This window comes from Xyrauchen texanus, chromosome 46 (assembly GCF_025860055.1).
Source record: "Xyrauchen texanus isolate HMW12.3.18 chromosome 46, RBS_HiC_50CHRs, whole genome shotgun sequence".
Taxonomy (NCBI): Eukaryota; Metazoa; Chordata; class Actinopteri; order Cypriniformes; family Catostomidae; genus Xyrauchen; species Xyrauchen texanus.
The window spans coordinates 10,172,667-10,196,778 of record NC_068321.1 but is presented as its reverse complement, the minus strand read 5'-3'; the positions used below and the strand labels follow the sequence as shown (position 1 = coordinate 10,196,778).

At 39.8% G+C, this 24,112-nt stretch overlaps 1 protein-coding gene across 1 annotated transcript in view; it reads right to left on the bottom strand.

Annotated features, from left to right (window-relative positions):
• The window catches only part of roraa (RAR-related orphan receptor A, paralog a), a 403,803-nt gene extending 383,849 nt beyond the window's left edge, over positions 1–19,954 (bottom strand). The window contains exon 1 of the mRNA XM_052119230.1: positions 19,725–19,954. Coding sequence (XP_051975190.1) covers positions 19,725–19,878 — 154 coding nt within the window. The 5' untranslated portion in view covers positions 19,879–19,954. The remainder of the gene's footprint in view (positions 1–19,724) is intronic.
• Between the last annotated feature and the right edge of the window lie 4,158 nt (positions 19,955–24,112).

The window sequence follows — 24,112 nt, the reverse complement described above, 5'->3', positions numbered from 1 at the left end:
CATTGTTGTTCTATTGCTTTTAATGCTTGTAATTTGATTTGATGTTACAGTTGTTGTAATTTATTATATTACTGACTGTTTACTTGAATAATTACTTTAAAATCTAAAGAAATGTTAAAGGGATAGTTCACCCATCAAAAACAACATAATTCTGGGTAAACTAATCCTTTAACGTGACAAATAAATAATTGAAGGCTATATGCTATTGTTTTAATTCAGTTTGTTTATAAGTAACATACAAGTACAGTGGCAAAAAAAGTATGTGAACTGTAACAGTTTAAGGATTGGCAAGGAGGAGGCGGGAATCATATGAATAGTCAAAGTAAGTTTATTGTCAAAACTCAAACTTAAAACAACGTAAAATATATGGACACACATGCAGTGCGGCCCCGTGATTCTCTCTCTCTCTCTCTCTCTCTCTCTATCTAGCATCTCCGGCTCCCCTTTATGTCACTCTCCCGCTGATCAGCTGATTCATGGTGCACGGCCCAGGCAATGCCCACCTCCTCGTCTCAGACCTCCCCCACCTGATTAAGGCTTGGGATCTACCGGTCTGACTAACCCCCCCACCAGTCTGACTAACCCCCCCTTCTTTGGAGGAAGACACAGCCCTTCCGGTCATTCTGTCAGCCGGTGGTCCACCCCGCCTCCTGTGAACCTGGGGTAGTGACGAGGGGAGGCGTAGGGAGAGGGAAAGGGCAAGCGGAGACACACAGAGAAAGAGAGAGAGAGAGAGGAACTTGCTCGCTTGCTCCCGGACATTCGCCCAGTCCTCAACCACTCCTCCGCCCTCTGGCGGATGCCAGCTCGCTCCTCTCTCGGTAGATGGCAGTGATCCCTCAGGCCCCCAGCAGACAGAACCACTCCACCCCTTCTTCGGCAGACGGCAGCAGTTCCTCTGGATCTCGATGGCCGGCAGTGACCCATCTGTCCCCAGGCAGACGGCCTCAGCTGCTCCCCTGGCAAATGGCAGTGGCGAGGACTCCATGACAGTGCATCCCTCCTCCCTCCTGGGTTTCGGCACCACTGTAACAGTTTAAGAATGGACAAGGAGGAGGCGGGAACCGGCTGACTAGTCAATGTAAGTTTAATGTTAAATCTCAAACTTAAAACAACATAAAACATACGGAGACACATGCAGCATGGCCATGTACATCTCTCCAGCTCCCCTTTATCTCACTCTCCCGCTGATCAGCTGATTCAGCGCCATCAGAGAACCATCACGGCCCGGCCACACCCTGCTCCTCGTCACAGTGAACCCTTTGTAATTACCTGCATTTATGTATGAATTTGTCTTCAAATGTGGTTTGATCTTCATCTAAGTAACAATAATGTACAAACACAATCTGTTTGAACAAATAACACACACATTAGTGTATTATTCTTTACATACTGAATACATCATTCAAACATTCACACTGTAGGATGAAAAAGTATGTGTACCCCTAGGCTAATGACGTCAACAAAATTTAATTAGAGTTGGTAGATGGCAAACCTGGCCTCTAATTAATGAAGTGAGACAAATTGTCTATAAGTGGAGACGTTTCAGTACTGTGGCTACTCTCCCTAGAAGTAGCCATCCAGCCAAGATGACTCAAAGGGCACACCGTAGAATGCTAAATGAGGTATAAAAAAAGAAACCTAGAGTGACAGCTAAAGACTGGGGCCTGAAACACTTGCCATCATCTAGGGAAAAATTAATTCCCAAGTTTATCAGGATATCATACAGGATAAAGTCAGGGTGGCTGAGCACCAGCTAAAGCTCAGTAGAAGGTGGGTGATGCAGCAGGACAATGGCCCTAAACATTGAAGTATACCCACTACAGAATGGCTTCAAAAAAAGAAAATCCACCTTTTGGAGAGGCCCAGTCAGAGCCCAGACCTTAACCCAATAGAGATGCGGTGAAATGACCTCAAGAGGGCCGTTCACACCAGACATCCTAAGAATATGGCTGATCTGAAGCAGTTCTGTAAGGAAGAATGGTCCAAAATTCCTTCTGAATGTTGTTCAGGTCTAATCCGCAACTACTGGAAACATTTGGTTAATGTTATTGCTGCCAAAGGAGGATCGACCAGTTATTAAATTCAAGGGTGCACTCAATTTTTCCACAGCACTGTGAATGTTTAATGGGATGTGTTCAATAAAGACATGAAAGAGTATAATTGTCTGTGTGTTGTTAGCTTAAGCACATTGTGTTTGTCTATACATTTTGTTGAAGATGATATCATATTTTAAGTGTAATTATTGCAGAAAACCAGCTAATTCCAAAGGATTCACATACTTTTTCTTGCAATGTATCAAGTATTTTTATTAAAGTATCAAAAATGTAAAACATTTCACGGGTATTGGTATTGACTACTGAAATTTTGGTATTAAGACCCTAACAGATAAAGGAATAAATATGCATATGGATTTTTAATTAAAAAACTTACATAACTGGAAGAATAATGGTAGAATTTTACTGGAATTGGACTACTGAAACATGTTCTTATTCTCAGCAATACTGAACAGATATAAAAAGTGTCCATGCCTTTTTAACATATAACTGCAAGGATAATGGTAGAGCTGCAAACAAAATCAAAGTCTGAGAGAGATAAGTTAAAGGTCAAAGAAAGGACTAATCGAGTTCCCTGCAAAACCTTGTCCCCTCCCAACCACTGTAAGACATTTAAATAAGAATGAACTAATGGATTCACATCCAATGTGACTCAACATGATTAATAGTTATGGGCATTGTTTAACCACTCCGGTCCACTGGTTCACTGTAATTGGTGAAAAAAAAACTAGAGAGTGGGCATCCGATATTAATAATTAGCTGGCTGAATCATCACAGGAAGAACAAAGTCAGTCCAAGCCTGCATGATTTTAATCAAAGATTGAAAAAAGGAGCTGATTACAATCTGCAGTGAAAAGTCACCGGGGGTGTTTGAAGAATACGTCATGCCCGGATGTGAGGATAATTTGATTAAAAGCCTGCTGTACCTGAAGGGGACAGAATTTCGGCCTTTTTTTCACTGTACTGGATTAGGCGCTACTTCTTAATCATATATGAATAATCAAGTACATTGAGTGATGCTAATTCAAAAACATCTTATCTTTTTGATCAGCCCGATTTTTATTTGATAGGGGACTCTGAACTGTTTTAACAGGAGAAGGATGAGCAGCCACATAACTTAGTCAACTAAACGTGTGTTAAAATGAGTCCAAATCAATTATACGCTGAAATGGCTGAATAAATGAACATTACAAGCATGAAACATGTACAGGGTTATAAGATCTAAAAATTTAATTTGATACGAGATAGTAAAGAATAGATGTTTGCTTAATCCAAGAGACAAAGAGATGCTGTTATAAACAAATTAAGACAGACAGATGGGTATCTAACTTTAAGGTTTAAAATCTATATGAATGTACTGTATAAGAGAGAGTGTAATACCTCCTGGTTATGATTTTCACCATTTAATCACCATTTGCCTTCATTTTAAATGGTCCCAAGGTGTAAAAATTAATTGAAGTACAAATTCCTTGTAGTCTCTAAAATAATATGTGGTCATAAAAGCTGCATGGGTAATATTCAGCTATAAAAGTGTTAGCAAAATGTGTTTTAAAATGTTGCTTAAGATAGCACGTTACAATAAAGGATGTGTTAAATTCCCAAAAGTATTTCAACCAACAATATACATGAATTACAAGCCAGACTTTGTGACTTCAATGACTTGGAATTCACATACAAACAGACAGACTAACACATAAACTGAAAAGTCAAGGGAAAGACAAAACATTCAGGAAATGGCATACTTTACGTGTCCCTACTGTGTCTCCATACTTGCTTTTATGAGCATGGTAAACACATCTTGTGAGGGAACATTTTAAGATGGAAAGCAGACAATATTACACAACCGTTGCGTCCATTACAAAGGATTAAGACAAACAAATGGAAACAAAACCAATTATTTTCAGGCTAATGCAAAATTCCATTTGTGCTTCAGGAAGGGAACATTTCAGTTAAGCTAAGACTAGCCTAAAACAATGAGACAAACAAACTAAAAGTACTAAACTATAGGCCTTATTCCTAGTATTTTAATTTGACATGAATTTAAATGAGACTGTAAGGACTTAAAGTCTCTACAATGGCCTGCACTGTATTAAGATGTTTATAGCTCCAAGACGTGAGGTCTAGCACCAAATGTTTTCTCAATTTTTTGGAAAGATGTTTTTTTTTTCAATGCTTCATCAGCAGAATGATCCAAAACACTTTAAACAACAGTACAACCAAATGAAGAGCCTGTAAGTCTATCCCTCACAGCTGGCGCTATTGTGAATAAGGTCAGCTTCAATAACATTTGCCACTTAACTTTGAAACTCTGAAATCTAAAGTTCTTCAAAGTTGTAGGCCAAATGGCATTGTATAACTTTTCGATGTGAAAATAAAACTAAGCACTTCTGCACTACTCTACACCATTGTGTAGTGTAGTAGCACGAGTAGAACGCTAACACTGAAAATGCAGCTAAAAGAAGTGTACTACAAGTACTCAGATGATGAACTTCTTCAACCATCGAAACAGACAGCGGAGGGGGGCCTGCGTAGCTCAGCAAGTAAAGATGCTGACTACAACCCCTGGAGTCATGAGTTTGAATCCAAAGGCTGCTGAGTGATTCCAGCCAGGTCTCTTAAGCAACCAAATTGGCTCAGTTGCTAGGGAGGGTAGAGTCACATGGGGTAACCTCCTCGTAGTTGCTATAATGTGGTTCTCTCTCTCAGTGGGGCACGTGGTCAGTTGTGTGTGGATGCAGAATAGCGTGAAGCCTCCACACGTCTCTGTGGTAACACTCTCAACGAGCATCGTGATAAGATGCATGGATTAACGGTCTCAGACAGCAGCTGCCTTCCGCCACACGGATTGAGGCGAGTCACTACACCACCACGAGGACTTAGTGCGCATTGGGAATTGGGCATTCCAAATTGGGGAGAAAGAAAAAAAAAATACAGACTGTGGAAATCTTTGACACTTCATGCACTCAGCGCTCGCGGCTTGCCGTACTTAGCTTAAGAGGTAGAGTTACTGCTTTGCTGCTCTGACAAAACAATTGTAAATAATGGAGAATGTAGAAACTAGCGAAACTTCAGTGAAGACCGCACGTTACAAATGTAAATTGAATGCTTTACTGTTATCCCACTTTGTGTAAATATGTACGTTGTTTGAGATACAAGTGTTGAACTGAGGTTGGCTAACACGCTAAAGCTAGCGGAAACACATTGCATGCATTTGAAACGTCTCTTCCATCAGCTGTTAAATGGCGAAGGAAAAAGTGAGGTCACAGTGAAGCACTTACAATGGAAGTGAATAAGGCCAATCTGTAAAAGTTAAAATACTCACTGTAGGCTTCGCTCTCTACAACAACTAGCACTTGTTGAACTCCATACAAACGAATCACATTTTACAAAGCAGTACTGTATATGTACATTTTTGGGTGAGATCGACTGTCTTCATCTAGCTTCAATCTGGATGCTTGAGCTTTCAAGAGTTTTTGTTTGCACTAATTCAGCAGTTTATGCTTGCTAACATGATTTGTTAGGGCCTATGGAAATACCAAAGACAGATCAGTCGACCTTGGTCATCTCCTACATCTCCTGTGAGGCCCCACAGGAGAGCCCCATTTCCAAGCCCCGCTCATCAGCGTCACAGCCCCCATTACACCACAGGCCTAGTTAGGCCACAACACTGCCCATCAACAGTAAATTTAGACCTCTTTAAAGCTTTCCCATATGCATCTGGAGTACATTTACTCATTACTATTTAAAACGTCTATCTCAGATTTGTACTTCTGTAAATGGGACGTAGATCTGAGAGGTCCCCAGCCGCTGGAGAATCTGGTGTTTGTCACCAGCTGAAGGTCTATTTGCCAGCCCCAGTTTGGCCACTGGTGGCTTGAAATCCTATATTAGCTCTCCCACCAGGGTAAAACTTTCAAATTTAGTTCAAAGAGGCTCAACTTTGTCTAATTTGGACGCCACAGCATTAATTATACATGAATTATCAATATAGGAGATGTGGGGCACAGTTCTTACTTCTAGTAAACTTCTACCTAAGGTAGCTTAAATCTAAAGAGGTTGCACTGAAGGGGAAGTTTTTTTGATGGACTTGCCAAGATTTTTGCAGATTATGAAGATCTTTAAAACTTTAAGACCTAGTTTCCTGGATAATATGAGAAATTTTCAAGGGCATGGAAAGTATTATCAATGCTGCATGCAACAAATGTAGATAAAAATGCAAGTCTTCAAGCTATTGCCACAAAGCATGGGTATCCCTTTGTTTAAAATTTGGTGGGGACCGTTTTGTTTTTTTCCACGAAACGGAAACTCCTGCTCAAGAACTGGTAGAGATATATCCCACCCGTCCCTCCATTAAGTGACACAAAGTAAATGAAACAAGATAAATCAAGGTGCAAAATTCTGTATAAATATAGGTGTTATTGTCAGATGGTATGATTTGAAAAATGCATAAATAAGATTATGTAATTTTTATGTCTTATTTATGAAACACGATTTCGGAATAAATGGTTTGTAGAACCATTCTTTTTCAATTCCGAGTTACCCAATAACACAGAACGCTCCTCTAACGTTCACGTGAGTGGTTCCCATTGGGTTCTTTTTTTGGGAGAACCAATTCCTAACATTCTAGTAATGTTCTTTTAGGTTCTATTTTTATAACCAGAAACGAATGTTCCCAGAACTTTCAGGGAAACAAAAATTGTTAGTTGGGTACATGGGCTTTAATCTACTGAAGTGTGCATGCAGGACGAAAAAGAAGAAAAGGTGTTTGTAATGGTTGCAGATACTTAGGTACCAACTCTATTTTTGTTTTTAACTTAACAGCTTTTTAAGTGTACGACAATAGCATGTGATTAAACGTCATACTGTAACGATTGAGGACTGAGGCTGACAAAGGTTGAGGATCCAAGTGCAGTTAACTTTATTTAAACAAATGGAAACAAACAGAGATGAACAAACAAAACCACGATGGGCAAAAATGAAAACAAAACACGAAAACACTGGAACTGGGAACACAGGCATGGGAACGAACATCACCTACATACAACCACGTTCACAAACAATCAACGAAAGACAGGGACTGAACCAAAAACCAGGGTATATATACATGAACATAGAACTAAGGGGCCAATGAACAAACAGAACACCAAACAAGATAACAAGATGACAAACAGAAGCAAATGGCAAACTTAACGAGGGCAGGTGAAAACAATGAACCGTGAACACGAGGGCTGACAGGAAGACTATAGAGGTACAAGGGTGACAAAAGTGAAAACTAAGGCATAACAAAAGTGACAAAATTACAAACAAAGGGCAACAGTGAGACAAGACAGGGTAAGCGTTACATAGCCCCCCCCCCCAAGGATCGGATACCAGACGATCAACAAAAACAAAAACGGGAAGAACAAATGACCAATGACTGGGGGCACAAAGGGCAGACAGGCAGTCCAGGGGGCAACGAGGGGCAGACAGGCAGTCCGGGGGGTGTGTGCTGTGTGCTGGGAACCAGGTCGGGTGGCCTGGGGAGCTTCCACCGGGTAGGGGCGGGTTTAGGTGGACTGAGAGATGGCCACAGAGCAGGGGCCGGTTCAGGGCACCTGGGAGGTGGCCACAGGACAGAGGCCGGTTTAGATGGCCCGGGAGCTGGCCACTTGGCAAGGACAGGGACCGGGTCAGGGGGCCTGGGAGGAGGCCACTGGACAGGGACTGGGTCAGGGGGCCTGGGAGGAGGCCACAGTACTGGGACCGGGTCAGGGGCCCTGGGAGGAGGCCACACTAAGGGGACAGGTTTGAGTGGCCCGGGAGCTGGCCACAAGGCAAGGGCCGGTTCAGGGAACCTGGGAGGTGGCCACAGGACAGGGACAGGTCTAGGAGGCCTGGGAGGCAGCCTCAGGACAGGGACAGGTCCCGGAGGCAGAGCTGAGGGGAGCTCTGGAGACGGAGCTGAGGGGAGCTCTGGAAAGCTCGGAAGGCGGAGCTCTGGAAAGCGCAGGAAGCTCGGAAGGCGGGGCTCTGGAAAGCTCGGAAGGCGGGGCTCTGGAAAGCTCGGGAAACTCGGAAGGCGGAGCTCTGGAAAGCTCGGGAGGAGGAGCCCTGGAAGACTCGAGACTTGAGAGGCGCTGGCTCTAGGACAGGCTCGACCACTGGCGCTGGCTCTGGGACGGTCCTGGCTACTGGCGCTGGCTCAGGGACGGTCGAGGCTACAGGCGCTGGCTCAGGGACGGTCGAGGCTACAGGCGCTGGCTCACTGACGTTTGAGGCTACTGGCGCTGGCTCGGGGACGGTCGAGGGCTCAGGTTCGCTCACCGTGGCTGACGAGGACTCAGGCTCGCTCACAGTGACATGTGTGGGCTCTAGCTCGCTCACCGTGACATGCGTGGGCTCTAGCTCGCAGACCGGGGCAGGCGCGGGCCGGGAGGCGGAAGCCCGTCTTCTCTCCCTCCTCCGGGCAGACGAAGTGGGCCGCGCTGGCTCATGGAAGGCGACTGGCAACGCTGGAACGCTGTTCCTGGTCGGTGTGACTTCAGGCTCGCTGGCCGGGGCAGGCGTAGGCTCTGGCTCGCAGACCGGGGCAGGCGTGAACGGGGAGCCGCACAACAGCAAGGTTAACTCCAGGAAGTCGCGGAGAGTCCAGCCGCGTGATGCCGGCGGCAGCCGCTCCTTCAGCCAGCCACTCAGGTTTTCCCTGAAGACCACCAGGGAGGAGTCTGAGAAGTCGCGGACGTGGGCCTCAATAGGACGGTCCTCTTGCCTCAGGCAGAGCAGGTGGCATCTGGCACGTAATACTGCTGGATCCATGGTGTGGTCTTTCGTTCTGTAACGATTGAGGACTGAGGCTGACAAAGGTTGAGGATCCAAGTGCAGTTAACTTTATTTAAACGAATGGAAACAAACAGAGATGAACAAACAAAACTACCACGATGGGCAAAAATGAAAGCAAAACACGAAAACACTGGAACTGGGAACACAGGCATGGGAACACAGGCATGGGAACACAGGCATGGGAACACAGGCATGGGAACACAGGCATGGGAACACAGGCATGGGAACACAGGCATGGGAACACAGGCATGGGAACACAGGCATGGGAACACAGGCATGGGAACACAGGCATGGGAACGAACATCACCTACATACAACCACGTTCACAAACAATCAACGAAAGACAGGGACTGAACCAAAAACCAGGGTATATATACATGAACATAGAACTAAGGGGCCAATGAACAAACAGAACACCAAACAAGATAACAAGATGACAAACAGAAGCAAATGGCAAACTTAACGAGGGCAGGTGAAAACAATGAACAGTGAACACGAGGGCTGACAGGAAGACTATGGAGGTACAAGGGTGACAAAAGTGAAAACTAAGGAATAACAAAAGTGACAAAATTACAAACAAAGGGCAACAGTGAGACAAAACAGGGTAACCGTTACACATACTATGATTTTGCACATGACACCATAAGTGAAAGTGTCTTGATATCTATAGATTTACAATATCTTCACTCCAAAGGTAATTTTGAAATGTGTGACTAGACAGACTGGAGTGGACTTTGAGTTTGTGTTATATAACAAATACTTCATGTGAAAATGTGGAGATCCATTTCAGGGCTTCTAAGAGATAAAAAAATGTTTCCAGCTTAAACGTGTTGTTCTGCTCTGTTTATCTCATATAAACTGCATCAGCGATTAGTCGTTTAAACCAGTGCAGCACTTATTGGGAATTTGACCTCTGTTTGGAGGAAACTTAAGAGCTTTGTTTTGGTAGATCACACACACACAATGCATTACTGACACAACTTAACCTTTGAGCAAACACATTGTACTAACACCCATCTTTAACCATATCATGGTGTGATACACACCTCTGATGATCAAAAACAAGAAGGAGGGGGAGCAATCAATATGTCAGGAGAAAATCTGCCAAAAAGAGATCCTCATTTTAGTTCTTCTCTCCAGGATACTGGCCTGGCTTCTGGCTGGCATCAGAGCACACAACTTGGCTAAATTGGTATTTTCAGCTGATATGAGACCAGTCTTTCTTATGTCTCATGACATTTTAAGAAATATCAGGGTCATATTTCACCCCAAAATCAAAAAGAAGAAATGCTAAATTATATTTTGCATTAATTAAGCCTTTGGACCGTAAAGATTTTTCACATAGTGACATTACTTTCATGATAATTTAATTATCATATTGCAAAAAAAAAAAAAAAAATATATATATATATAATAAAAATTTTTTTTAAATGTATTACTGTATTGAAAAAATATATATTTCTCATTCTCATAATGCAAAAAAAAAAAATGTTATTATTGTATTGCAAAAATTATTATTACTGTAATGACATTTTTTTTCCTTTTTTCACATTATTTATTTATTTTTGCAATACAGCAAGTATTTTCTATGAATTCATGTTTTGCCATATATGTTATGTTTATATATTGCTGCATCTACTGCTGATTTATTCATCTATTTAATAATAATATATTTTTATTGTAATACTGTAAACAATAACTATCACATTAATGAAAATAGTTGGAATAAAACAAAAATTATAATGTCCGGCTGCATTATAGTAAAATGTTCTTAATTGTCAATTGTGAAAATAATGTTGGACAATAATGGTCCTAAAAACAGGCTTAATTTCTTTTTGAGATAAATTTGACCTATGCAACTTTTTCCCATATTCACCTTTTTCCTTAATATACTACACTAAAAAATACTAGTAAGATTTACTTAATTTTTATTTTGCAAGGTTTTGCACAGTTTTTTAAGTTAATTTTAAATGTATAAAATTAAATCAAATCTACTTCATGAAATAATATTGATTAAAGTGAGTGAATAAATGAATGTAACTTTACAGCTAATAGTTACTTTTACTTACAAATCTGATGTATGTGGAAATGTAATATATACTTAGTACAATTTTAATTAACATTTTATTATTAAACAACTTGCCTTACCAACAAGTTTAATCTTGTACCACATGATATATGAAAACCTTCCACAGTGAAACATAGTCTATAAGACAATGTCACCCTGTTCACAGGCAGAGCTAGATTCATGATGCAGAGCTGCACGCGCATAACTCAACACTTGGTGCACAAAACACTATGAATGTAGCAATCAACAGGTACATTTTATTTATCATGAATGGGTAATTTTGAGTAGAAAATTTACGTCAGACAAATTGTGTCATTAATTTAAAATCAAAATATAACGTCTAATGTTAAAATGTATGTTTTCTCATTTAATGCTGCCCCCTTAAATTCTTTAGCCAGTTCACTAATAATTTAGTAGATTTTATATGATTTATTTGAAAGAATTAAAAGAACAGTTTCATGTATATCCTTGTATTTCTTATCTGGTTGAGGTTGATCATGTTTTTAGAAGGTAATTAGTAATAAGGAATCCAATTACTTTTAAGACAGAGTAATTTGTACAGTAATCTAATTACACTGTAGAAGATGTAATTAGTAGTTAGTAATTAATTACATTTTAGTAACTTTTGTATATTTAGTATATTTGAGTAACTTAATATAAAAAGGTTTTCTACTTTAGGATTGATATGTGATGACAGATTGTAAAGATAACAAACAATATTAAATAGTATTTACTTACAAGCAAGAGCATTATTTTTACATGTTTGAATATAGCATAAATGTAAAATGTACTTAATATATATAATAAAGTTCATGCTTAAAATGACTTATTCAATGTTGAAAGTACTTAATCTTTACCACTATATTTACTTTTTACTATATTTTCTATATTTATATTTGTGAAAACAACAAAAATTTCAGTGTACAGTTTGGGATGGCGACTGCATCTATATAAGCACAAAAGGGCGACTTCCTCCAAGAGCTTGTTGAAAGCACAGGGAAATCCTAATTCATGCTCTTTAAGAATGTCACAGACTCCTGAAGACATGGCTGTCAGATAAAGCTACACTAACTCTGGGTTTCGAGAGTACTTTTTCTGGACAGAAACCTTGTTTAGAGGCCTCCACTCCTTCATGCCCCATCCGTCTTCTGTCATCACTGGGTAAATATATGCCACCACTCCTGCCTGCAAGACCTCGGAGTAAAATAGCACTGGCTGTAACATTAAGAGTCCACAGACGGAGGCCAGTGTTGGCAGCCCATACAACGCTTGGGTTTTCAGCAGCACTGCGCTGACCAGACATCTAAAACAACTGCCAAAACTAAACTACCATAGTGTCTGGTGCATTAAAAGCAGCATGTATCTACAGTACATATCCATATACAGCCAGACATAAGCGATCTTGTTAAAGTCCAGGCAGGGCGTTACAACCTTAAATTAGTCAATCATTGCATGCTAAGCTTGTTGGGCGGTGCGACATTAAATGTCGGCGTCAATGAACAATATCTGTTGGGCTAATTGCAGGGATTTCATCCAAAGGGCTCAGCTTGGCTCGTACAACTGCTAAAATATCCCCCCTGCTGGAGGGAGTCAATAAGCAAGCGCCTGGTGACAGATTTCACTATCACGCTCTGACACCGAGGCTGGGAGCAAGCAAAATATTGTTATCAGCCATGCCAACTAATAAGTAATTATAGACTAGTCCTTCACAGATGGCAGACCCCACAGTCATTCCGCTGTCTTCCAATAATGGAGAAATTAAGTTATGGCGCTGCTCTGCACATGTGCATCCCTAACGCGAACGAGTCTTAACCAGCAGCGGCCGTGCCTCAGAGTGAACAGGAAGGAGCCTATTAAACTGAGCTCATGACACTGCAAATCTACTCAGGCTTGATTGATGTAAAGCCCTTGTTATGTGATTTGAGCACACATGTGTAATTATGGAGATGTGCAATAGAAACTGCCACTAAGGGGTTGGAAAACGATTTTCGTTTCAATCCTGTATGCTGGTATTTTTGTCTGTGGAACACAAAAGGAGATTTTTTTGAAGAATTGTCAAGCAGATATTATCCATTTAACAACATTCATAGTGAACATATCTCTCAAGGTCTAAAAATGACGCCATAATAGCAGCATAAAGCAGGGCTCCAGATTGCGACTAAAATGGTCACAAATGCGACAATTTTAAATCTAGTTGCCACTGGTGACAGTCGGGTTGTGTGCGTTCATATGCGGTTTCATCAGATATCATCTTGTGAGTTACTGAATAAATCTTTAGAGTTTTTCACCCATTCTGTTTCTGACGAGCTCACTGCACAGCACGCAAATAAATATCAGCCATAGTGACAAACCCAATGCGAGAGAGTCGTGAACAAATGACTCTTTTGAGTCTTTTTCATGAATCACCCGAAAAGAACTGAGGGTGTGAACTCAGTAGCTCAGGTTAGCAGTTTGAATCAGATTAACTTTCTCAGCGAATCAGCCAACAGTGAGCTCACAACTGGGAGCTCAGACATTTCAAAATAAGAGTCCCGTGTGTATTTTGGGCTTCTTTATAATTAAAAGTCCTGCACCACTTATACATATATGAGATCACGCTTTTGACACTGGACAATTGAGGGGCTTTCACACAACTATTACACAAGGTGCAAACATTCATTGATGCTCAAGAAGGCAACACACTACTATATGCATACTATACTTTATGTAAATATCTGCTTATGTACATTCTGAAGGGCAGTACTAAATAAAAAAAATGTATCTCTTAAATTTGTATAAATTATGAAAGGGGTGTAAACATTGATGAGACAAAAGGGGAATGCAAACTTGCATATCTTCTCAACTATATATACTGTTTATTAAACCTCCGATTAATGCGTTATCAACTGTCTTCCTTCTACTTTCTATCTTGTTTCTGAACACTGAAATCGAGCAATTATATGATTTGGTGACTAAAACCAGCCATTTGGCTCCTTAATGTTTCAGTTAAGGAGCCAATGGCTTTTAAGTATCTTTATTAGACTGGAGCCCTGATAAAGTTTATCCATATGACCTTTGCGCTATTTTCCAAGACTTTTGAAGATACTATATGATAGCTTTTTGTGAGGAACGTAAAAAATTTACAACGTTATTCACTAAAATCTTATTTGGGTCTGTTTTCAGATTTTAAATAAACAAACAAATAAATGCTTAAATAGTGATTTAAATTTCAGTCTGTTCCCCACACAGAGCTATCATATTATTTCATAAGACATGGAATTTTGCCCACCAGTCCCACATTTATAGTACTTTTATATTGTGTGTTTTTTTTTTTGTTTTTTTTTTTACAGATGTGGTCAAAATTAACTTGAATTGAAAAAAGCTGCATGGAGATTTTTTTTTTTTTTTTTTTTTTTGTTACTCTCATTTTATGTTCCACAGAAAATAAGTAGGCTTGGAACAAAATGTGGTTGAGTAAATATTGATATAATTTTCTTTTTTGGGGGTTAGTAATTCCTTTAATCTCATTTACACAGACTAGAAGTTGGTTAATGTCAACATGAAATAGAGGTAGAAATATATCGGTTTTACCTATTAATTGGTACTGATAGTTGATTTTTGGAACTTTCTGCTATCTGCAAAATTCTATGCTGATGACTGCGATAGTTTTTCATTTTGTCACTTCAAAATAAGATACCACGGCATGTTTTGGTCTTGTTTGTTCTTAAAAGTCCTGTGTTATGCACCAAATCTAAAAAATTAAATCAGGTAATTATTGGGATTTTCTTTGAACAATAAACTGCATCTGGGATTGTATTCCTTTTGGACTCTTTGTCTTTGCCTGTCAAAGGAAAGAAGGAATAAGAATTTTCTTTTGAGATTCTATAAATCAATTTTAAAAACTATCAGCCGATTAATCGGTTATCCGTCTTTTCCACCAACTTAGTTATCATAATGGCCAAATCTACTATCGGTCGACCTCTAACATGAAATACAAATTGGCCATATCTACTTTTTTAACCTGAAGGGGGCTCTATATCGTGAAAAATGATTACGCTTAAAATGCTCAAGTCCCCATATACATAAGTCAGGCATATGTGGTATCATTTGAAAGCTTTGAATCCGAACTTCAGAAATAACCATCACTTCGGCACTGAAGTTACTTAAAATAACAAAATAATGCTTTAAAATCTCTGCATAGCAACTAAGCACCTAGTGGTTAAGAGGTAGAAATATGAATATGAATATAAAAGTCTTTAAAATAGCAGTTAAATAGACAAAGAATATTTCAAATGAAAGCAAACATTCTCAGGAATGTGACCGTATAGATAATTTTGTTGTACTAATACCACAGTTTAAAAGACATTCAAAAAAATCACAAAGTGAAATATGATTTCTGTAAGACAACAAATACAAACGTCTCATTTATGCACTGATAACTGCTGCTGTAAGCCTCAAACAGTTAAAAACTTTATATCTGCTTTTACCTTAGGCATTTCTAAAAATGAGCCATTGTTTACTTGTTTGTGAGCTTGCTTGTATGAATAATCTTAGATGTCATGAACAAAATATGCAATCGCAGGAAAAGCATGCTAAATAAATCATAAAATATATATGTTATCGACTGTTAATGATAGAATGTTATACATTAATGCAAAGGGGAGGATCTAAGCTTTTCTAATAACACCTATTAAGCTTGTAGTCCACTCAGAGGCCAAGAAATTCAATTAAATACTGGGGGTGGTGCATGAACTGAAAATTAGACTGAATGTCTATGAACGAGCATATCTTTGAGGGCTAGAATAAGTTATAGAGCCACCTACATTTCAGATTGGCATTTTGTGATGGAAAATATTTCTAGGACTTGTTGCCATCTAGTGGGGTAAACAGATCCAGAATTACATGCGAGTTAGAACAAAACAAAATATATTCATCATAATATTGTAAGCATATGCAGTCATATTTATGAATAATTGGAGTTTTTATGTTTTGTTTGTTTTTTGTTTGTTCTTTTTGGGGTTGGATGGGGCGGACAGTTAGTCCACAGTATGTGTAAATGGTGAGCTTTTAAATTTGAGTGTGAAGTTGAAGGGGCTTTAATGAATGTTCCTGGTCTAATTGTACATGATTCATCTGTGCATGTTATACTAAAATAAAATTGTCTTGGTAATATATTACCGAAATTGAATAATATCCAATCCAACCATGGTTGATTCTTATTTGGGGGAATTGCGCCCCTTAAACATACCAAAGACCGCATCCTAGTACCAGCCCGCATTTCAACTGGGATCACTATAATAATAATTCAATAAATTCCAGAATGATAAAAATAGGTCTTGCCTTCTTCTCATTGAATCACATTTCACTCTGGAAAACTTTAGATTATGAAAGCAAAATGTGTTGCAAACAGCACTTCACATTGGCATTAAGGGAGAGTATGTGGAGAAAAAAAATACCTTAATTAGTTCCAAAGCACTAAAGATACTAAACACAAGCTTTAACCTCAACCGCTAAAAATGCACCATTAATAGGCCTATTGATTGATTTTCAAACTTTCTCTTATAGTATTGGAGGATTCCACATGTCTACTGTATAGTAATGGCTTTCTAAACGATTTAAGCATTTGTGTAGCTGCTTGTCTGACCCTGTCCTAAGAGTCCCTCTGAAATAAGGCATCAAGTGTCAGAGCTCAAGGTTAAAATATCAAGTGCCGCTCCTCAGCTTGGCCTTTCAAGCTCCTAGAAGGTAAAACTTGATGTTTGACCTACTAAGAGTTCTGTTGTGAATGTGTTCAAGAGAGGTACCAATAAAAGCAATCAAGCAGGTGAGAAAATAAAGGAATAAAGTAAAACCAGAAGTAAGGTCAAAAGGACACTGTGTAAAATATATTTAAAAGGAAAATTTGTTCTATCCATATTTTGGTTTCTGCAGACAAACTTAAATGCAGTGTCTGAATTATGAAGTATAATTTGGAGAATGCTTTGGATGTTTGACACACATAAAAAAAAAAATGTCACTATGGCTGATTGTTTACATTTTTATATAAAATATTTTTTTAGATGTGTGCAATAAACCCAGAATATTTAGTGTTCCTTTTTTCAAAATAAGACTACATACAATAATTCAATTTCTTAAGTTTGATGTACGTTGTATGGCTCAAAGAATTATATTAATATATCATTTTAGGGTATTTCTTTCATACTAATTAAACAATAAAATGTATAATTAGTAAATACAGGCAAAAAAACAGACAACATGTTTTTACCACACTTCCTTTATGGGATTTTTCTTATATGTTTCAACATATATTATTTTTATATTTGTACAAAAAGAGTTTACTGCAAGACATTAAGTTCAAATGATACTTTCACTACATAAAACATGTTGTATAGATGTGAAAATGTCACACAGATGAAAAGGAACCATCTACTTTGCAACTCAGAGAAGAATTCCTTCCAAGTCAATTTGTAAAAAAATAAACATGTGGACGTGGATCAGACCCTAGTTTCTCAAGCCTTTCTTTACATACATTTGTTATATCCTTATTTGTCTATTAATTAGCTATATACTCTCTTGGCAGGAACAGTAAGTGTCATTTGGTTTGACTCTTGCTGAACTTGTATGACCTAATGACTCAAATTAATTATCTTGAATAAGATGTGCTAAAGACATTTTTCAATTAAATGAAACAGAGCTCTAATACTTTTCTTCATAACTATAACTGGTCACCCTAAATCTTCAAAAAGCCTCAATCATATTCTCGTTTCACATAAAATCAAATTAATGCAGTTGGCTACATTTCGGTAATCCGCTGTAAAGTAGTTAATTCATCCCTGCGCAGAGATTGCCTCAGACACCCACAATCACAGTTAATGAAATGAAAGTGCAAAATAAACTCACTGCACATACCACAAGCAAAACCACAAACTGCTTGTAGTAAACTAATAATAAATCAATTTCACGAGTGGTATCCTACTGTGCGTAATTATGGAGATCTGACAAGACCACAATTTTAAAAGTGTTTCAGCAGCCAAAATATGATTAATAGTCTCAGCTGGTAAAGCATGCACTTGAATGTGAAACTGATATTTACCTTGTCCAAACAAATAATTAATCCTGGAACAACATACCCCAGCACTAATGTTTTTCAAAACAGTTTTCACACGTTAACAATTAGTCTTGCAATATAGCTTAAAGTAAATCTAAAATCATATGGCCTGTCTTTAATAAGAATAATGACTACAATATTTATAATAAGATTGCTATTTGTAAAATGTGTTAACTCCTGGGCAACAAAATAATAATTTCAGCCCTTCTTTACACTCTGAGTGACCCCCATGGTCACTATTGACTTTTTTACACAAGTGTTGCAAAACCAGAGTGAATTTCAAACACTGCTGAAAACAAAAGTCCCTCTAAACACTTTGTTTCACATCAACCATTCACACAAAGTTACATAACCAGGACTAAGGTGTTTTTTCTTTTGCCTTTCTTTCCAGATTCACTTCAGTCCTTGACTGTACATGGTGGGGGGGAATATTGGTCAGCAGGTAAGGAGTGTTCTCAAAGTCAATCTTCTTTTTTAATAAATAGAATAAATGTGGCTTAGACAAGTGCCTCCCTATACCTGCCTCTACTGACATCTATTACATAACTGCACAGTGCTGGGAAAGTTACAAGCAATAAAAGTGAAAGAAAGTCCTTGGCCAAAGACAGAGATAAAGTGTAACATTTGGCGTCCAGTTTGCATTCGAAAGGCTCTCGTGTTCGCGCCAAAAGCTGAGGCGATATCTAACAATTTTCCCTCCTCTCTCGCGCGCTCCTCTCTGTTTATGGCTCAACTTGTTACATAACCAGCTTACATTCCAATTTCACCATATCAGCCTCTAAATATACCCCACCTGCCCAACACATAATAACAACCTGAACAGAGTCACAGTTTAACTTTATATCGCTCCAAATCACTTGATCAACACGTTTTATATCTCGTCTATAATCGCTATCTTTTCCACTTGGAACTTTGATGAGCGGAGTTGAATGGAGACAGTGCAGGGGGGAGTGGCTAAAAAGCCTGTCTCTACTGTAAAACACCAACAATTCCTTATTAAACATATTTCACAATAAAAATCTATATTAATTTATTCGCGAGAGTACAAATCACCTTTATTATTGTGTATCTATCCGCAAATTAGTAATTCTGTGCCTCATACCATCAGTCAAACGCGCGCAACTGGCACGTAAAGCCATGCTGACATCCAATGAATGAAACATAAAATATATTATGATTTAAAAAAATAAATAAATAAAGATTTGCGCGTGTCATAAACAGCTGCCATTGTCACAGTCAAACAGTTCGCTCAAGTTCATCTGAAGAAATCAACGTGCCATAAAACCACTGCGCTTTTCAGATATTAGTCTTTTTCCACACCATTATTTTACTTTTATGTTTGAATTATTCGACTCTTTAATAAATGTATTCATCCTTACATTGGTTTCTAATCGTCAGTGTCAGTGTCACCTATCCAACAACAATGGTAGACTCTATCAGTCGCGTACATACAATATGAGCAGCGGCAACAGTAACTCTAAATTGTGTTCATTTAGATGCATCTAATACAGTAATGCTTTAAATACACTTATTTCTAAAGAGATTTTCCATGAACACATGCATTTGGATTTTATTTTTTTACGCAAGGAGCGCCATTTAAGTTGTTCCTGAAATGAATTCACTTTGAAGTTTTGCGCATCAATATTACGGAGAGTCGATATCGAATCGATTAAAAAGAATCAGTGTCTCTCACCTCTGTTGGTACTGGAACAGCTCTGCCTGCGCACCGGGGCTTGGTGTTCAGCTTTGCGGTGGGTCTCCAGGTTTACCGGGGTTTCCCTGACCGGGGTAACCGGCTCTGAGATGCCGTTGCCCGGGTCGCTCGCTGGATCTGGAGGGGACTCCATGTTGTATTTTTAAGATTTCTTTTTGGAGCTATTGCTGGTGTCTGACGATGCGCCGCGATGAGTTTCAGAGCTGAGAGATTTGGTGTAGCAATATATTTTTCTAGCAGAAGTAAGAAAGAAAAGGCGAGTGTAGACAGAGGTGTGTGTGGGTTTGATTGTCCACTGGCAGCGCTAGAGAGAGCTTCAGTCAAACAGCTGAACAGGGAAAGACTGTCAATAGCAGATGAACGTGTGTGTGTGTGTGTGTGTGTGTGTGTGTGTGTGTGTGTGTGTGTGTGTGTGTGTGTGTGTGTGTGTGTGTGTGTGTGTGTGTGTGTCGTTTACGAGGACATTTTTTTAGGTTACAAACTGGTAATTACAAGGGTATTATACCATAAATGTGGTTTATGAGGACATTTCTAGTGTCCCCATTATTCAAATCGCTTTTACTATTTCTGACATGATCCTATAAGGTTTTTTTTATTCACTGCACATATTTGAATTTTTTCATGCATGGTTCAAGGCAAAAAAGTGTCTTAATAAATATGTATCTGTAAGTATTTACATATGACATGCATAATTTAGAAAACCATGACAATGCACAGAGATTTATTATTGATTTTAATGCGTGTAACCTAAATGACTAAATTAATTGTAAGATTTAACTTTTTTAGCATAAGACATGAGAACTGTGATAAAAGTGACATTTATTGATTTTATTAACATCCTATGGCTCTCAACTAATTGTAAGAGTTAAACTTTATAAAGCATTAGACATGAATACTGCATGAAATATTGACATTTGACATGCATAACCACAACGAGTGGGCATTTTATTGATATTTATTATTGATTTGAATGTGTATAACCATAGGTGAATTACAGACCGGGTCAATGAGGCCAGTGCCCAGGGGCCCTTGACTACCAGGGGACCACTGGGCTGCAAAGTCTCGTGGCCCATCTACTTCAAAAACAAAAATGTAATATAAGCTTGAATATGTGGGCTCCACAGCTTATACAAGGCCCCCCAAATAAGCCACTGTGATTATGAGGATCCTCAATTCTCTTATAGAACCCTTTTGCCTTCCTGTTTATTATAAAAAAAAAATTGAGCCACTCTTTAACTCTATAACGCTGCTTGTATCAACATGATTAAAAGTTATGCTGTGTACTAGATGTTAACTGCATACTGGTTTAAGTTTCCATCCTCTTCTGGAAGTAGAGAACCTACGTTGTGATATATTTTCCAAAATGGCTTCCATCACATTGTGATGCACTTGTCTTTTTTATGTGAAATCTTTGCTGATTTTGATAAAGAAAAAAGTGCAGTAATGATTCGATTTTTACCGATATTACAAAATGAATTGAATTTTTATTGAATTGAAGCAATTGGAGCACCTTGAAATGTAATTATTTTCTAGAAAATGTGTGAATCAAATATAATACAACATGCTTTTGAGGTATATCACTCAATCATCATTCCATTCCATTCATGTCCACCACAATACAAAAAGCTTTTAAAATGCTGACAAATTTTTAAAGATTTATTTGAAGTGTGATTTATTTGACATATTTAGTATGCTCTGTCATTATATAGATATTTTTTTTTATACATATCTCAAGGTTTGTTATTATAATGTGATCTTACTATAAAAAAAATGTTTTACAATTGAACTTTTTTCAAACTTCAATATAGTCTTTGGTGTATAAAAACATGATAATTGATTAAAAAAAAAGCTATCTATCTATAGAGCAAGAAAAGAAAGTTGTCATGGCCAAACTCCAAAACATTTGGAATCTCTGAAAAGCCCAGGGTGTCCTCTTAAGATATACAAACTATAGACTAGTCATTGCTATAGCTGCATGTTTGCTCTACATTACAAAAAATAACTTAGGTGGTTGGGAAAAATTACATTTTAAAATTTTATTTTGTGTGGTACAAAAGTAGGCTACTGATTTATCTAGATCCATAAAGTTTGTCAAGACAAAATATAATGTTGGCTTGACAAACTCTTGTCTTAAAGTTCCCTCTCTGTCACTCACTCAACGTTGTGTCGATGTAGTGACACTAGGGGGGTCAAACTTGGGAGGAATAAACATCTCTGATATTTGAGAAAAGGCCAATGAGAATTGGCGAGTAGAATTTGCATGCCACTCCCCCGGATATACGGGTATAAAAGGAGACGGATTGCATCCGCTCATTCAGATTTGTTCTTTGGAGCTGATCAGTGTAGAGCTTCCCATTGCCGTTCCATTCACCTCTAAAAGTGTTCAAGCTGTTGGATATACGCCGCATTTACATTACAAATGCAGAGTATGCTCCTGGGCACTTCAGCAGCCACATAAAAAAAGAGAGTATATTTTCTTTAAAAGATTGATCACTGACAGAGAGCGTCTTTTTAAAGATACCTTTCCGTGTATGTGCAGTTCCTGGGTCTATATCTCACTGCTTCTGATGGCCACGATTGATGTCTCACGTGTATTGGCCGTAGTCATGCTGAGACAGCGTTCGTCGATGGCTCATGTTCTCACTGCGAGAACGTGACCATGGCAACGTTGCGATTGAGGCTTTTTTTCTTTCATATAGAGAAAGCCACTCCAGCCGCTCCCCATCCTGGTCCTGCTGCTTACACGCACAAGGCCACGGCGGTTAACGCTGGGGGTGATTTGGGGACTTTGATGGGTGCATTTCCGCCGGGTTAATCGCAGCGGACCTCCCATTCCCCAGCACGCTCGTTTATACCGGTTGAGTTCATAGAAGAGTCAGGCTGCTCGCCCCAGGGCGGGCTTAATGTCTCGTTCATGGCTCATGATGAGGATGAGGTTTTAATCACAGCATCGGAGAGAGCGCCCAGTCAGATGCAAATGCGACCGATGGCTATGCTTGCCTGGGCCGCTGCGAGCGTCGATCTGGAGTGGAACCCTCCACCCTGCCCTGAGCATTAATTTCGTAACAATTGGTTCTTGGGCTCAGAGCGCTGCACACAGACCAGCTCGGCCCCAGTTCTTTTCTTCCTGGAGATGCATGAGGCAGCCGAGATCCAGTATCCCACCTGCTCGTCGCCCAGGGCGTCCACCTGCGACAGCAACACCAGCTCCGCCACAGCACGAGCCGATGGCTCAGCCTCAGCGTAGAGCCTCCCACAAGAACGTTGATGCCCTGAGTCCCTTGTCTGGCGCCAAGAACACCAGGAGGAGACGAGCGACCCAGAGGTGAGGATACACGCTGTCAACCAGGAGGTTGTACACGGACCACTCTGTAACCCGGTGGAGGGCCGGAAGGAGATTCTTTGGTTGTTGCATGCCCAAGTGGCACCGGCACATTCATTTACAGAAAAAAGCAGTTTCCTAAGTCTCTGGGTCACACACTTCATGACAGCTGCACATCGAACACTCGCAGCAAGGGCACTGCAGATGCAAGTGTCCCGCCTTCACGCACCCAGCTGCGACACACATACCCACAACCAGGTGTATGTGATGCGCCACAAGGATCCCCAGCCTCCTCTCCCATCACAGATCGGTCCATGGTGGGTATGCAGAGCGAAGTAAGTGCTCAAAAATTTCTCTCAGCACAGCCACGAGTTCGGGATGTGAGGCATCTCGACATGGCAGCTCCTGCTCCACCCTGCCGCGAGGCCCCATCCTCATGTATGTCAAAGTTGATTGACCCCTTGGTTCCCTTGCACAGAGTCTGGAGGTTTGGGTTGCACACAATGCCTTACCCCTCCGAGAGGGGATAACGTGTGCTTTTTTGTCCACGTGAGTTCCCGGGACAGGCGAACCCTAGATTACTTTCTTCTCCAGCACACTGCGGCAGGCGAATTTGGCAGAGGAATTCGATGCAAGGCCCAGTACTCGTGAAGTATGCCCTGTCAGGTCAGCCTTTGTACTTGAGATAGGTGCTCCATATGTGGTGGTTCCTTATCGGTAATCCCATATGAGGTGTTTTCAACTGTCGGTAGACCTGTGTCTTCCCTTGGGCAGAGCTCTGCTGTGCAGCCAGTAGCTGCGCCTGTAGAGCTCCTCCCTTCCAGGTAGGACCTACCGTGGGACTCCTTTCTTGTGTGGTACCCCCCCTTTCTTGTGTGTGTCTCTCCTGCCACAACACTGAACTACCCGCTTAAACTTTTCCTGGGGTCTTACTGGGGAAAGTCGTTCTATAGCATTTCCTAGCTCTGGCTGTAGTCATATTAGACATTGTTTACAGCTGATAATAAGATGAGTTTTGGATGATCCAATCGCAAATGGTGCTAAA